Raw genomic sequence first — 14,045 nt, 5'->3', positions numbered from 1 at the left:
TTAAACTATGAACAGCAGGAATGTAATCACATTCAAACAATGAGTATGAAAGCCCATGACTGTGAGAGAGGACGTTGAGCAATTACAATAACTCTCTTAAAACAGCCCTTGGAAATCTATCCTCCAATAAACAGTCAGGGACCAGAAAGAAGAGCACATCCTACATGAGCACTAACGGTATTTTTCCTTCAATTCAGAAACAGATAAAGGTTTTTAAGCGCACTCAGATTCGGAGGTTGTGGCATTTTAATGTCATATTGTCTAGACTCCTGCTCCTCTCGCTTCCAATCAACTTCTTTCAGCTCATTGAGAATACATTTTAACTCAAGCCAAATAAGCCTTCAGCAAATCCCATACTCATTTATCTGTTCAATGGTTAAAATATGCACAGTTCATATTATATATATTATTATAAGACTGTGAGTTATTTAGCAGGTCAAGAAACATGTAAATAAAGTAAGCAAATGCACTTATAGTCTTGTAAAGGCTGATGTTTTTCTAAATGAATTGAACTAAGTGAATTTACTTTTAATTGTCCAAATCAACCAGGATACACAAACACTATGAGTCATTTCTGTATTGTGACTCTTTTCCACTCAGAAAGGCTACCATTTTAAGCTTTTGTAAACATTGTTAAAACCATATCTCCATTCCCCTGCTTGCCTCCTCTCAACAGTGCCTGCATCAGACTCTTAAAATAACAGACATTATGTTGACTATGATGTAACACAGCCCAACAGGTTTTTAAACTGTGAAGCTCCAATCACATAAAACTTAATGCATTGTTTAACTGTATTAGCTGAAGGTACAAGTAATGAAAGTCAATAATGCAAGTCCACCTCACAGCACATCAACCAATATAAGTGTTACAGCTACAGGCTGTTAGTCTTATTACACTTCAATGCTGATACGCTGCTTCAAAACATCAGCACAGAAAATGCAGTATAATCATTTTACATATGTGCTTAAGACCTGCATTAACAGATGTTTTTCTACTGGCCACAGTGACACTGATATGTTATAACCTCAAAATGTTTAAATTAATGTATGAACAAACACATGCCATATTTACACATGCTGCAGTTCTGGAGAAACATTGTGTCGCTCTGAGGAACATAGATCCAACATTCACTCTGCTTTAAGCTCTGTTTTTTAATCTCCATCGATTCCTGAGGGAAATATTTGGCTCTTTAGCTGCCAAATAGTCAACGATGTTTACCAGCTAGCTGCTAACTTTCTGTTGTACAGTTTGTTAGTTTATATCCCCCTGCAGTCCTCTGTATAGGCTGAGGGGAACTGCAAAGTCCTGTTATAAATCTCTGTTGGCCACTCCAGGTGAAACCTATGACTTTATAGAAAGTTTGATCCCATTTTAACTCAACGATATTGATACAGTATCTTCAAAAATACATATCCACACTGTAATAAATGATAAGTTGACTTTACTGAAAAATATCTAGGAAACCGGTTGCACTTAAAAAGTGAAGTCAATTGAACTATTAGTATTAAGTGTTCAGTCCAAACTACTTTATTTTTAAAGTGATGTCAACTTAATTAAACCAAGTTCCTCTGACTTACCTGAAAAGTTGTGTTTACTCAGTAGAACTAAGGAAACCGATTGCCTTAATGTAATCAAGTAAATACAAGAAATGTCCAACCAAAGCTAAACCAGGAAGTGTTTGAGCACACCATGTGACGCATCTGAACGAATCACGTTGTCAGAAATTGACACCAGCCAATGAGATTTAGTTTTTTGGTTTAAGACCCCTTTGTACTTTCACGATTGGTTGCTGATACAAAGGATATGACCATATTTGGATCCGATGAGATTGTGCAGGAGAGACTGAGCTTTCCAACGATACTTACATGGTGCAAACAGCGGTCGCGGTACTTTATGTTACGTTAGAATGCTAACTTTTGGTGAATTTAGGAGAAATCTACAGACGCAAATAGACAAACTATAGTAAAATAAACACCTAAATGTGTATTTTGTACGTTTTCCTTCCAAAAGCCTGAAAGAAAACATGTTATGGAATCAAAATAGCACAAAATCTCAAAATTGACCAGTGCATGAAAAACTATGTTTTTGCCGGCCCTGTCTCGCCCTCAGACACACCGGAGTTGAGGATCCGTGGGGTTAAATATAATTTACAATTTACAAAATAAAAATGAAATAAAATAAAGATTATGAGATCTATTTGTGGCGGACGATATTTAATTGTGGCGGCCCGCCACAAATGAATCGATGTATGGGAAACACTGGCAGCTCTGCCTGTAGTGCTCTACTGCCATGTGCCCTGCTGTTCCCTTGGCTTCACTCCATGAACTTGGAGTTACAAACAGTTTGATCAGTTGAACCAAGTTTTATACCTTTTTTGGTCGAATCGAGTAAATTACTCACATTGAATGAGTAAAATCATAAGGTTAGTGAGAAATAAGTAAAGTACAATAAGGTATTTTCAGTAAGCATGGCTATTACTATTTACAGTGCAGATTAGCCACCTTTATGTTTGTATTCTGTAACCATACATTTAATTTAATATTGAGCACTGATTTTGTTAATATGTCTTATAATGTTATGTATCTTACAATTCATTTTAAAAACACATTTGCATTATTATTACATTCTGTGTGCCGGTGATAGTGAAGTCAGTTGATGAAGATACATGGAAGAATGGTTTAAGTGTCGGGTGGTTTTAAAGTTTGACAGAGAACTATTCCAGCGAAGTGAAATATCACTTTTAAAAAAAAAGTCATAGTGACTCTGGTGTCTCTGTGGGCCAACGCATGAACAGCTTTGGTTTGAACGCGGCTCCCACTTTGATTTATGTCATCCCTGAACTCTTTCTCCAATTGTATCTGTCAGCCGGCACCACCGCTGTCTAGTAAAGCAGCGAAATGCTACAAAAGTCCTTATACAAAAATGTGACAATGAATCGAATTTTTATGAAAACCTAGAATCATGATGTCAGATATTCTATTCAGAGCTATCAGTGTGTGTAGAGTTTTTTAATTGGATCAGATATCATAGCATCTGCAGCGTCATTATCAGGGTTTCTTTCTTAAGAATTGAATGTAGTGGATCCCTGTTCCACTTCAGTAACATAATGGCCCATTCTCACTGTGAGATAGACAGAATAGCCTAATAGAGATTTCTTTCTGATGATGCAGAAGAGACCAACTTAATCCCCAGAAAAAGAAAATTGGCTTTTGGAGTGTGCGTGTGGCTGTGTATGTGTGTGAGGCTGTGTGCATGTGCATGAATGAAAACAATTCTCTCAAGAGAGGTTTATCTATGCTGGTGTTTGTCTCCAAGAGAGGATAATTGATACAGTAATGGACATCATACAGCAGCATATTAAGCAGCATCCATCCCCTGACAAACATATACACTATTTCATATCCTGGTAGCACCAGAAGCTTTTCTTCTTCATGTACCCTTCTGTTCTTCTCCTCTCCTCTACCTTGTATGGCAGAATACATTCTGAAAAGGCATCACTTGTTCTGACAATTATGAGTGTATTATCAGAACATGATCTTAACTGTAGAGCGGAACAAGAGAAGCCGACATGGAAACACAGATGGTATCAGGGAAACAAAAGAGGAAGGGAAAAGTCGGTCTTAAAAGGACTGAGGAATAAGGGCACAAGGGAAGAAGGGAGTCAAACAGATTCGACTTAAATTGCTTGTGATAAGGATGAATGGAGGAAGCCAGTGTGTGTGTGTGTGTGTGTGTGTGTGTGTGTGTGTGTGTGTGTGTGTGTGTGTGTGTGTGTGTGTGTGTGTGTGTGTGTGTGTGTGTGTGTGTGTGTGTGTGTGTGCCACTGTGCTTGTGCATGTGTTTAAGAATATAAATGCAGATTAATTAAACTTCAGAGAGAATCGATAATGCTTTAATTTTGCAGACTTAATCGATAATCTGATGCCCCTGAAATTAAACAGTAATGCTGCTCAACCACATGTTTTTGATGGTGTGTCTTGGTCGACTTGTCAAACAGCTTCTGCCACACAGTTGTACAAAGATACTGACTCCCAGATTCATCTTTTATCTTCTAATTGAATAGCAAGACTGACAAATAGTCTCAACACACTGGCAGAAATAGTTTCTTTGATGTTGCAGTGGTTAGATGTCTTGTTTCATTTAAACACATGTAAGTATTGCAACAGTCAAGCTGATGTAACTGTTGGCTGCCCTTGTCCTGTGTTACAAGGTATTGACAGCATATGGTCCATGTTCGCCTCAATTTAATCAGGGGACACTTTGTTTCATCGTGCATAGTTACAGATAGGGGGCAAATTAAAGGAAATGAATTAATGAGAAGAGAAGCATATTGCAGTATATAAGTAACCAGGTTTCAGCTCATTTAAAAAAAGAATATGATTTTGGACCTGGTAGCCGCAGATAGACAGGAGGGGGGGAGAGAGAGGGGACGACATGCAGCAAAGTGCGGCAGCTGGGATTGTGATCTTGGCTGCTGCAGTCAGGCCCTACAGCTGATTTCTTAAGTGTATATGATATTTCTTCAAATAGATTTTTTTACGTTATTTCTGAGCCATGAGTATTGAAAGCTGGGTCTCTAATTGACTGTTTACATGTATGAATGTGTAATACAAAGACTTCAAACATAAAACGTTTCCCTGTATAACTAAGACAGGAGAGAAGATAAAATGAAAGATCATTAAGGTAGCAATTCATATAATTCCATCTAAAGTACGGCTTAAATTGAAACTAACTAACAGTAGAGTGCACAAGTCTAATCATGGTTCCACTTCTCAATATGTGGCCTTTTGTTAAATGAAGACACATTTGTACTGTAAGGAGAAGCTTTGCTGTCTCACATACACACACTGTTCTGGAGGCGTGTTCTTATTACTTACCTCTGTCTGGAAGACATTTGCATAGGGATAAGTGTGTTGTAGATGTTTTGACCTTTTTTCATTTTCTATCTTTATGCATCCAGCACCTTCTTGACTTGCAGTGTTCTGTCTTTTACTTTGTGATCCCACTATATATCTAAAACTACACAATATCCCTCTGTCCTTGATGTGCAAAAACTCACACACGATGGGTGTATGCAGTGGGAACACAGCCTCTCCATGTAACATTCCTAAATTACATGATTTTATGTATGAATGAATACTTAAAATAAAATTGCCCTAGAAATGTAAAAGTGTTGATCTTTTTCCCTTTCCTGCTTTCTTTTCATCTCCCCCTCTCTTATCCTGGTTTCACCTTCCCTCTTTCTTCCCCTCTCTCCTCTGCCTCTTTCCCCCTCTTTTTATCTCACCACATCCACAGAGCGTCCCCAGCCGCCCAGGAAGTTGTCTGTTCCTCAGGAAGGGGTTGAATCTCGTCATGTGCGCCTCCACTGGGTGACAGGAAGCTCAGGTTCCTCCCCGCTGAGGTACTTCACCCTGCAGGCCAAAGAGCTGCCCAACGGGGACTGGAACACACACACTGCTGACATCCCGCACAACGGGACCGCCTGGACCGCTGACAGGTACACATGTGCACATATGTGCAGTCACACACACACAGACACACACGTATCTGCTTGTGTGGCAAAAGTATTACAATCATTTTAAAAATCTAACCGTAACTATGTGCAGCAGGCAGGTAAAGCTTCAGATGATGTGAATACCCAATTTAGAAAGAGATGGAGGGTGATTACTTTTTTTGTGTTTTCTAACCGGAATAAAAAGCAGGAAATCAAAAGGAAAAGATTAAATTGTGTTTTTGCTTTTAAAGTCATCCACAAACTACAGCAAGATGAAGCCAATACATTTGACTGTTTGCTTAAAATTAGAAAAGCATTACAATCGCTAAAGCTTCCACCGTAAACTGATGAAATGCCTACTGTGCTGTGCAGGAACGGAAAGCTTGACAGGCATAGCAACAGTATCTAGTGAAGGTTGGGGCTATCTAATAGTCAATTAGGCCATCTCAAGCATCCTTGGAGATAACATGAATAAAAACTCAACATTACTGTTTGTGCTTTCCTTACACAGCATGGAGATTTTGTTTGGCATTACATGCTAGACTTGAATTAGTTAAAGCAGTCTTTAAAAAATCTTGTAATGTTTATGCATCCTCGGAGAGAGAAGAGGAGTGGACTGAGAGACGAGGGGGGGCTGTGAATACTCAACGCAGAGAACAGAGAATTAGAACACAGTAAGAAAAAGTTTTATTTGGAACATGTAGTATACCAAAAAGGTTTTTAGAGCGAAAAAAATGCAACACGGAGAAGAAAAAACCCCACCAGGGAGAGCAGAGTAATCATAATCACTGCAGAAACGTGGAGGATCTCAGTCACCTAATCACAGAGCAACAGCAGGAGTGCTCTTTGTCTTTTTCCCTTAAAACATTTTTCTCTCTCTGCCTTTCGTGCTTTCAAGTTTCTGTGTGCCATTTGTCCAATAGTCATTCTCTAAAAACGTTTTTTACCTTTTCATGTGTCATCCCTCTTGTTGTCACCACCTCCCTTCATCCCTCCATCCATCAACAGCTAGTGCTTTCAAAAACCATAAGTCGTGTATTTTTTCCTTCCTTCACATGCACTCTCCATCCCTCCATCCCCCCCCCCTCTTATTGAGGCTGTCATTAAGGCAGCAGGTGATGGCGGTCAGACTCGATGGCTGCTCCAACTTCCCTGAAAGCCTAAGTAGCAGAACTATGATGAGGCTTTACTTTGGATGGTGTGTGTGACTGTTGGTGTGTGTGACTGTTGGTGTGTGTGTGACTGTTGGTGTGTGTGTGTGACTGTTGGTGTGTGTGTGTGACTGTTGGTGTGTGTGACTGTTGGTGTGCGCTCCTTCTTCGCCAGCTATCACAGAGCTGTTTGAGATGCTGAAGAGCGCTCTCTGTGTGTCTGCACCAGCCTGTTTCAGCCTGCCTCAGGGAAAGTCTCTCTGCCATGATGCTGCTGCTGTTTTGTGATGCATTTCGGGCTCATTCTAACTCTGAATGCTCTGATTACAGCACCGGATGGAGGAATTAGCTTACTTTTCAATACACTCACACTCACACTTACTTGTTATCCATCCCTTAATTGTTGTTTTCCAATGAGACATCTTTGGAACCAAAACATTGAAGTCCCCCCAGGCTGGTGCGAACATGTACACACACATGTACGGCACACACACACTCACTCACTGTCCTTAAAGTCGTCCCAGTGCTGTTGGTGCCCCACCCTCTTTGAGCTTGGTGCTTTTGATGTGTTATTCCTACGATACCCACAACCCCACAGGGTTTTTTCGTGTCCCTTATTGGGGCTCATTATTATACAAGAGGACACTTGAGCAGTTCTCCAGTCGCCTGCTGAATTTCTCACTGGTGCTCTGAAGTCCCTGAGGCCCCGTGAAAATAAGGCCGAGGACCTTACAGGTAGATGTGTGAGCAGTGACAAAGCACGGGGGAGGGTGTTACATTAAATCATTTGTAACAATTGTTGTTACTGCCTGAACAAATGATTAAAATGTTCCTGTTAACTCTTATTTATGATTAGGTTAGACTAATAAATAGGTAAGACAAATTTGCTATTTGCCACCGCCTGTCCTTTTACATTTTTAATCAGATTATCACGGTGAGCAGAAGAGGGAGGATTTAAACTATTAGCATGCTATAAGGCACAGAACTCTTGTTCAGCTGGCTCCTAACAACGGGTGCCTGTCCCTTCAGCTGATTGTAAGTGGCTCTAGAGTCAAGTGTTTTCAAAATGAATGATGTATATTGTTATTTTGTGCTTATTAATGCATTCACCTTGCACAGAGGACAAATGCAGATAAGATGTTGTGGTTGTATGGCAGCAGAAATACTTGGGCAGGGAAGACAATTAGCAAAGGTGTAAGATAATTATTATTCAAGACCTTGTCTGCTCTTCAAAGGCCACGGAAAGAGCAGAAATATTTCTGTGAGAGTGGGGGAAGATGGTTTTGGAAAAAATGTGTTAAAAGTGCAAAGTGTTAATGATACCTAGTGGAGTTATTTTACACTTGTGGTGCTGTAGAGCCATGCTTTGATGAGCAGGTCATTGTATTGTTTGTTTCTTGCATTGTATGTGCCTTTGTGTTTGTGAAGAAAACCATAAGCTGATGCAACCAATGCAACAGAAGACTTTACAAACATGTTATGTGTTTCAAGGTCTTACAGATATACTTACATGTTAGCATGTATACACTCACATGGAGTGGTGAGTTCACTGGTCTACATGCTATAGTTTTGCACACAATTAAATTCTATTTGCGCAAGACTATGAGTCAATTAAAGTAATGAAATGCATGCATCAATTGGTTTACCAATAGATTCACATTGATCAACTTATTGTAAATGTTGCATGAGGATCATGGAGCAAAAAGCCTAGTAGCCTTTTAATTTAAAGAAACCAATTCATCAATTTAGGCCTGAATCTGTCCAAAGATATATTTGAAATTAAAATAGAAATAGAAATTTTTAGATGAAAAAATTCAAACTTTCCTAGGGTGACAAGACTTCTTGTTCTAACAAAACTAAATAGGAAGATATTTATGAAGACGAGAGAGGTGTAAAGCTGAAACCAATGTGAATAAATGTAATACTTATCAGTGTTACGCCTCTAATCTCTACATATGTATCTGCTGTTTGTGTCGGCAGGCTGAAACCCTTTACATCATACAAGTTTCGGATGCTGGCCACCAACGATGTAGGAGACAGTGTCCTCAGCAAAGAGACGGAGGCTGTTACAACTCTGCAAGATGGTGAGAGACTGGGAACACTGGTGGGGGGGGGGGGGGGGGGGGGGGGAGAAAGAAGACATGACAAAGTGTATTTTAAAACATAAATAAAAAGGACTATATTAGGATGGACAGTTTGTCTGCCTCGTCTTTTCTTCCTCACTCCCTTTGTTATGTGTTCCTTTCCAGTCCCTGAGGAGCCTCCAGTGATCCTCGCAGTGAAACCAACAACAACTACCTCAGTCCTGGTGCAGTGGAAGGTATTTTCAGAATTTCTATTATGCTTGAGAAACACAAACATTATATACAGACAGACCTACACAACCAAACTTCGTGGAGGTTAATCACCTATTTGAAGAAGAAGAAGACCCCTGCAGAGTTACTGTGTTTGTACGTGTTGCATGTGGATGCAATTATGATTATTTATTGAAAAGGAAAGGTCAGAGGGCAGCATAGAGAGATTGGGGGGGGGATGTCAAGAGGGAGAGACAGATCGTTCTGGCAGGGGGAGAGAACAGTTCAAACTCTTAATGAGGTTATACCAGCAGGAGAGATGTTAGAGGGCAAGAGAAGCAAACATCAGCCATGTCCAACAACAGAGGAAAATGAGAGAAAGGGGAGTTTTGGAAAAATACAGGTGGTTTAAGAGCAACTGTGACTGGTGAAACGACAGTAAATACAGCCTGGCTACTTTACTGTATGTCACTCTTCCTCTTCTGCTTGAAAGTGTCTTCTCTCACTCCTTCTAGCCTTGTGGCAAAGCAGAAGGAGGCGATGAAAAACAAAGTCACCAGCAATTTCATCATCCTTTACAAGAGTGCCAAACCCACTGAAGCATCACTTTGTCTGTGGGGTTATAGCCAGAGCAATCCAGCAGCGCTTTAAAGTGGACTCTGCTGATAAAATACTGCTCTGCCAGCCTGCCAGCGTCCTGTCAGTCACAAAGACAATGAAAATGATCAAAGTACAGAATTCCTTCTTTGATAGAAATGGTGAACTGAACTGTCTTCCATGTGCTCGTGTGTGCTTGTTTGCATGTTTTTCAGAAACCCAATGACACCAGTATTAACGGGGTGTTGACTGGATACCGGCTGTATTACAGAGAGCTCCAAGTAAACGTTTCCACTTTCGTTGAAGCAGAAGTCCAGGCAACAAAAAACAACACCACAAGTGCCCTCATTACAAGTGAGTAGTACGGATAGCAACTGTTTGCTAAGCCCCACTCCCACTTAGTTAGTGTTGCTATGTCTGTCACGCTTTTCTTTTCAGCACTTACTGTATGCAGTTAACAGTGATGAAAGTGTCATTTTAAAAACTTGAAATGCACAGTGTTATTTATGTATTCTTTCTTTATACTGTCGCACACAGAAGTAGGTCATTAAAATGTCTAGCTAAAATTGAGATTCAATCAGATGTTGCTATCTAGCCAGCTTGTAAAAGTGGCAATAGACGTGCTTTTATCCCTGTAGCCTTTCCAAGTGGTATGATTTGGGACTTTAAGAAGTGAATGTTGAAGGGAGAAACAGCTACGGAGTTTGAGGGGGAAAAAAGGCCCACTTTGCCAACAGCATAAGTTTACCCTCTCCTCAGTTTCTCCTTTGTTGTGACAAGTATACATATATATGTCATTCTGCCACTTTTAGCTACTATTGAAACTATTGCTAGATACTGTTCTTTTAATGTGAATCGCCGTTGGCAAACATTGCACAGGACACACTGCATTTTGTTTCCATGGCTTTGTGCCAATATTTTAGTTTTAATTTCCCCGTACCAGCGGCATATATCATTGCACAATGACAGCCGGGCTTATAGGAACTAATCTGAATGCTGATGGTTTCATTATCTGTAGCCATTATTTTGTGCGGTCAACACTTGCTTCATAGTGATCCTTTATATAAAAAAACCTGTCTATAGCCACATTAAGAGCTACCGTGGGCTGTATAACTGATTAAAAACACATTTTATAACGAGAACTGCAATGTTCTTGTGCTGCCGTATACTGCTAGGTGTTAAAACAAACAAGTCCTTTTTAACACTCCCCTCTTAAACAAAATCACTTTATTTAATTGCCGTTGTCATTTTAAAATGTACTGATGTCCCCCTCCATCTTTGTCTCCCTAAAGCCAAGAGCACCTTCAAGACAGTCAGCAGCGCCGCGCTAACAGAGTTTGAGTTGACACGTAAGTAATTAAAAATGGAACTGGGAAGAAAAGCTCCCGGGATATTTATTTTTTTAAGACTTGGTTTTAGTAACTTTATAATAAGCAACCAGCTTCTAGTATAAGAACAAGTAGCAACAACAACTAACATTTTCACTTTGCATACATGTTACACGTAAATGTAAGTATTTTAATTTCTTTGCAGAACTGAAGAAGTTCAAACGCTACCAGATTGTTATGACGAGCTACAACATCATCGGAGAGAGCCCCCCCTCCACCCCAGTGGAGGTGTCTGTCGGAGAGGCAGGTAGGTGGAAACAGGAGGAGGCTGTTAGACATATATGTGTGATTTACACTTAATGCTTATGAACATTTACACATGTAGGGTTTGCAAGAACAGCTTAAATGTCTAGCTGCTTCTTTCCCCTGTCTTCAGCATTAACTGCTTTGTCAAAACGTTGCATTGTGGGTCAAATAACATTACGTTTGAAGCTAAATCTTTAAATTGTTGCTCATCAGTTACAGTGGGATATCAATTATTATTATGAATTATTTATCATCCCATTTCATACATACATGTACTTTATTCTCCAACATACAAACTAATTTCATCATACACAGCAAATATAACAAAGAACCTGCCATGAGCATCACATATAAATCCAAAAGCAGTATTTTTAAGTGAGGGAAAAACAAAGAACAAAGCAAACCTTACTCAAGGTGCCCTTACTGGTATATCATATTTTAAGCATGAAAGCACATCCATGACCTTGAAAGTAGTAGTTAAACACATCAATCCCATCTCAAGGTCAGTTTACTGTACATGTTTTTCCAGACCTCAAACCGTAACATATGGTATTAATGAGCAGATAGATTTACTCAGTTGTTATTGAGATGGATGTGTTCACAATAAGCTCGGTAGCTGTAAGGATTTCATCCGCAGCACACAATAGGCTTTTAAAGACTGTGATATTTCCGACTCTGGAAGAAGCGAGTTAGAAGACCTTGAATCTTTGCCCTGTCTCTCGCTTTCTTCTTCTTTATTCTTACTTGCTTTGTCCTCTCCACGCCTCCTGTCGTCCTCTCTTTGCCCTTTGAATGGCATTGCTTTGATGTGTGTGTGTGTGTGTGTGTGTGTGTGTGTGTGTGTGTGTGTGTGTGTGTGTGTGTGTGTGTGTGTGTGTGTGTGTGTGTGTGTGTGTGTGTGTGTGTGGGAAAGTGTGCTTGCGCATACATCTGTACAAATCTGAATATCATCAAGAGCTGCACAAAGTCATCTATTGTTGTAGTGATGGCCCAACCCCTGTTAAACTTCACCAGAGAGTCTAGCCATGGATCTATTACACAGACAAGAGTGCAAATAAATTACTCTCAATCACACACACACACACACACACACACAAATACACAACTACAGCAGGCAAACACACACAAGGCAGATTGGGTAAACACATTTGTACGATATGATAGTAACAGCAACACGTTTTTTTTGCAATTTGCCTCACAATCTCACACTCGCTCAATCAGACAAACACTGCATTCCTAATCAAGAAGTGTGTGTAGTGTGTGCATAGTGTGTGCGTGTAAGCCATACATATCACATGCAGATGAGCGAGAGGTAAGGATAAGCAAGGGGGAAGCAGAAAAAGGCTGGAGGGGGATGATGAAATGGGGTGATATGGCCTTTTCTCTAGCCTCAGGTGAACACTGCTGAGTGTTCATGCAAATGTGCGGTACAGTGGAGTAACAAGCTACTGCCTTAGGCCCAGTCTAATTGGAAGGGTAGAACATATCCTCCCTTCTACCCACTTTAACACTGAGCTGCACACACACACACACACACAGTAACTGTCTAACTAAACACCTCGGCCTCCTGCAGCTCCATCGGTGGCTCCTCAGTCTATCAAAGTCTCCGCTGTGTCTCCCTCCACCCTGGAAGTGACCTGGGACACACCCCCCCTGGAGACCCAGAATGGACTCATCCAAGGATACAAGGTGACACACACACACACACAAATATGTTCTTGTGGGAAACACACACACATGACAGACAAAGACCCAAACAAACCAAAACAATACTATGATGTGATTTAAAAAAACACACACCCAGTGTTTCTGTGTGCATTCAAAGTGTCTTTGTCTCTTGGAGGCTTTTTGCTCTGCTGCACTTTCAATCGCACTGTAGAGAAGTAAGGAGCATTAAGTTAGAGGAAGAATCTGAATATCCTTTAATGGTTTCAATATCACTCGTCTGCCTGTGTCTCCCCCTCGACCCCCCTGCCCCACCCCCTCACTCTTACTACTTCAAACACAAGGTTATCTGTCCTGCTTTAGACACATTGATTTCTGCCCGAGTGGAGGGGGGGAATGGAGAAAAAAAGAGGGGAATGTAATATTTGCAGAGTGAAGAAATGAGATGAGCAAGTGATCCCTGTAGAATCCTGATTAGAGGAGAGGATCGAGGGAATACGTTTAAGCTACCAGAGACGGATGGACACAGAGAAGGGAGGCAGAGGGGGTTAACAAGATTAAGACGAGAGAAATAGAGCAAAGAAAGAATGTTTAATGAATTTATAGGTTCTGACTTCTGTTCACACAGAGGGCAGGTGGGGCTGGAGGTAAACTTCATTGCAACAGTGCTGTCTTTCAACAGTTTACTGAAATGCTCTTGAGGACTGTTTAAATGCACTGAACATGATGGGTGACAGGTCATTCAACACTGTTCATTTCAGACATACAGCAAATGTAAAAGGTTGCTTGTTTGCAAATGTGTGGGCAGATGTGTTCAAGTGAGTCACTTCAAGCCCTCCAAAACAGCACATTTTCCTTGTAGTATCCACTTCCAGATTCTAATACTTCATACAAATAATCCATCATACTATTCCTGCCAAAGACGGTCAGTTGTATCTAATAGAAGTGAGAAGGAAAAACAACTGAAATTGATAAAGTGTTTCCTCCTTTTGCTAAACAAACATCCAGGTGCTATTTTTCATCAACACTTTTAAACCTAAATCAACTTTTTAACAACAGAGAGGGTTCGAAAATCCTTTTAAGGTTCTTGATCTCATCAAATCATAATATAATCGTGTTCATTCACGACAGCTTCAAATCGATATAGTCTCACTCCTGTTAAAGACACCAGAATAGATCCTCTACAGTAGAGAGTGGATTACAGAA

General features: G+C 40.3%; 1 protein-coding gene across 1 annotated transcript in view; it reads left to right on the top strand.

Annotated features, from left to right (window-relative positions):
- LOC117481910 (protein sidekick-1-like) overlaps positions 1 to 14,045 on the top strand; it is a 245,353-nt gene that overhangs the window by 217,031 nt on the left and 14,277 nt on the right. Inside the window, 7 exon segments of the mRNA XM_034129851.1 lie at positions 5,300 to 5,501; positions 8,630 to 8,733; positions 8,899 to 8,969; positions 9,756 to 9,894; positions 10,833 to 10,889; positions 11,074 to 11,175; positions 12,748 to 12,863. Coding sequence (XP_033985742.1) covers positions 5,300 to 5,501; positions 8,630 to 8,733; positions 8,899 to 8,969; positions 9,756 to 9,894; positions 10,833 to 10,889; positions 11,074 to 11,175; positions 12,748 to 12,863 — 791 coding nt within the window.

The sequence above is a fragment of the Trematomus bernacchii genome, unplaced genomic scaffold (genome assembly GCF_902827165.1).
Source record: "Trematomus bernacchii unplaced genomic scaffold, fTreBer1.1, whole genome shotgun sequence".
Taxonomy (NCBI): domain Eukaryota; kingdom Metazoa; phylum Chordata; class Actinopteri; order Perciformes; family Nototheniidae; genus Trematomus; species Trematomus bernacchii.
This window is presented reverse-complemented; position numbering and strand designations above follow the sequence as displayed.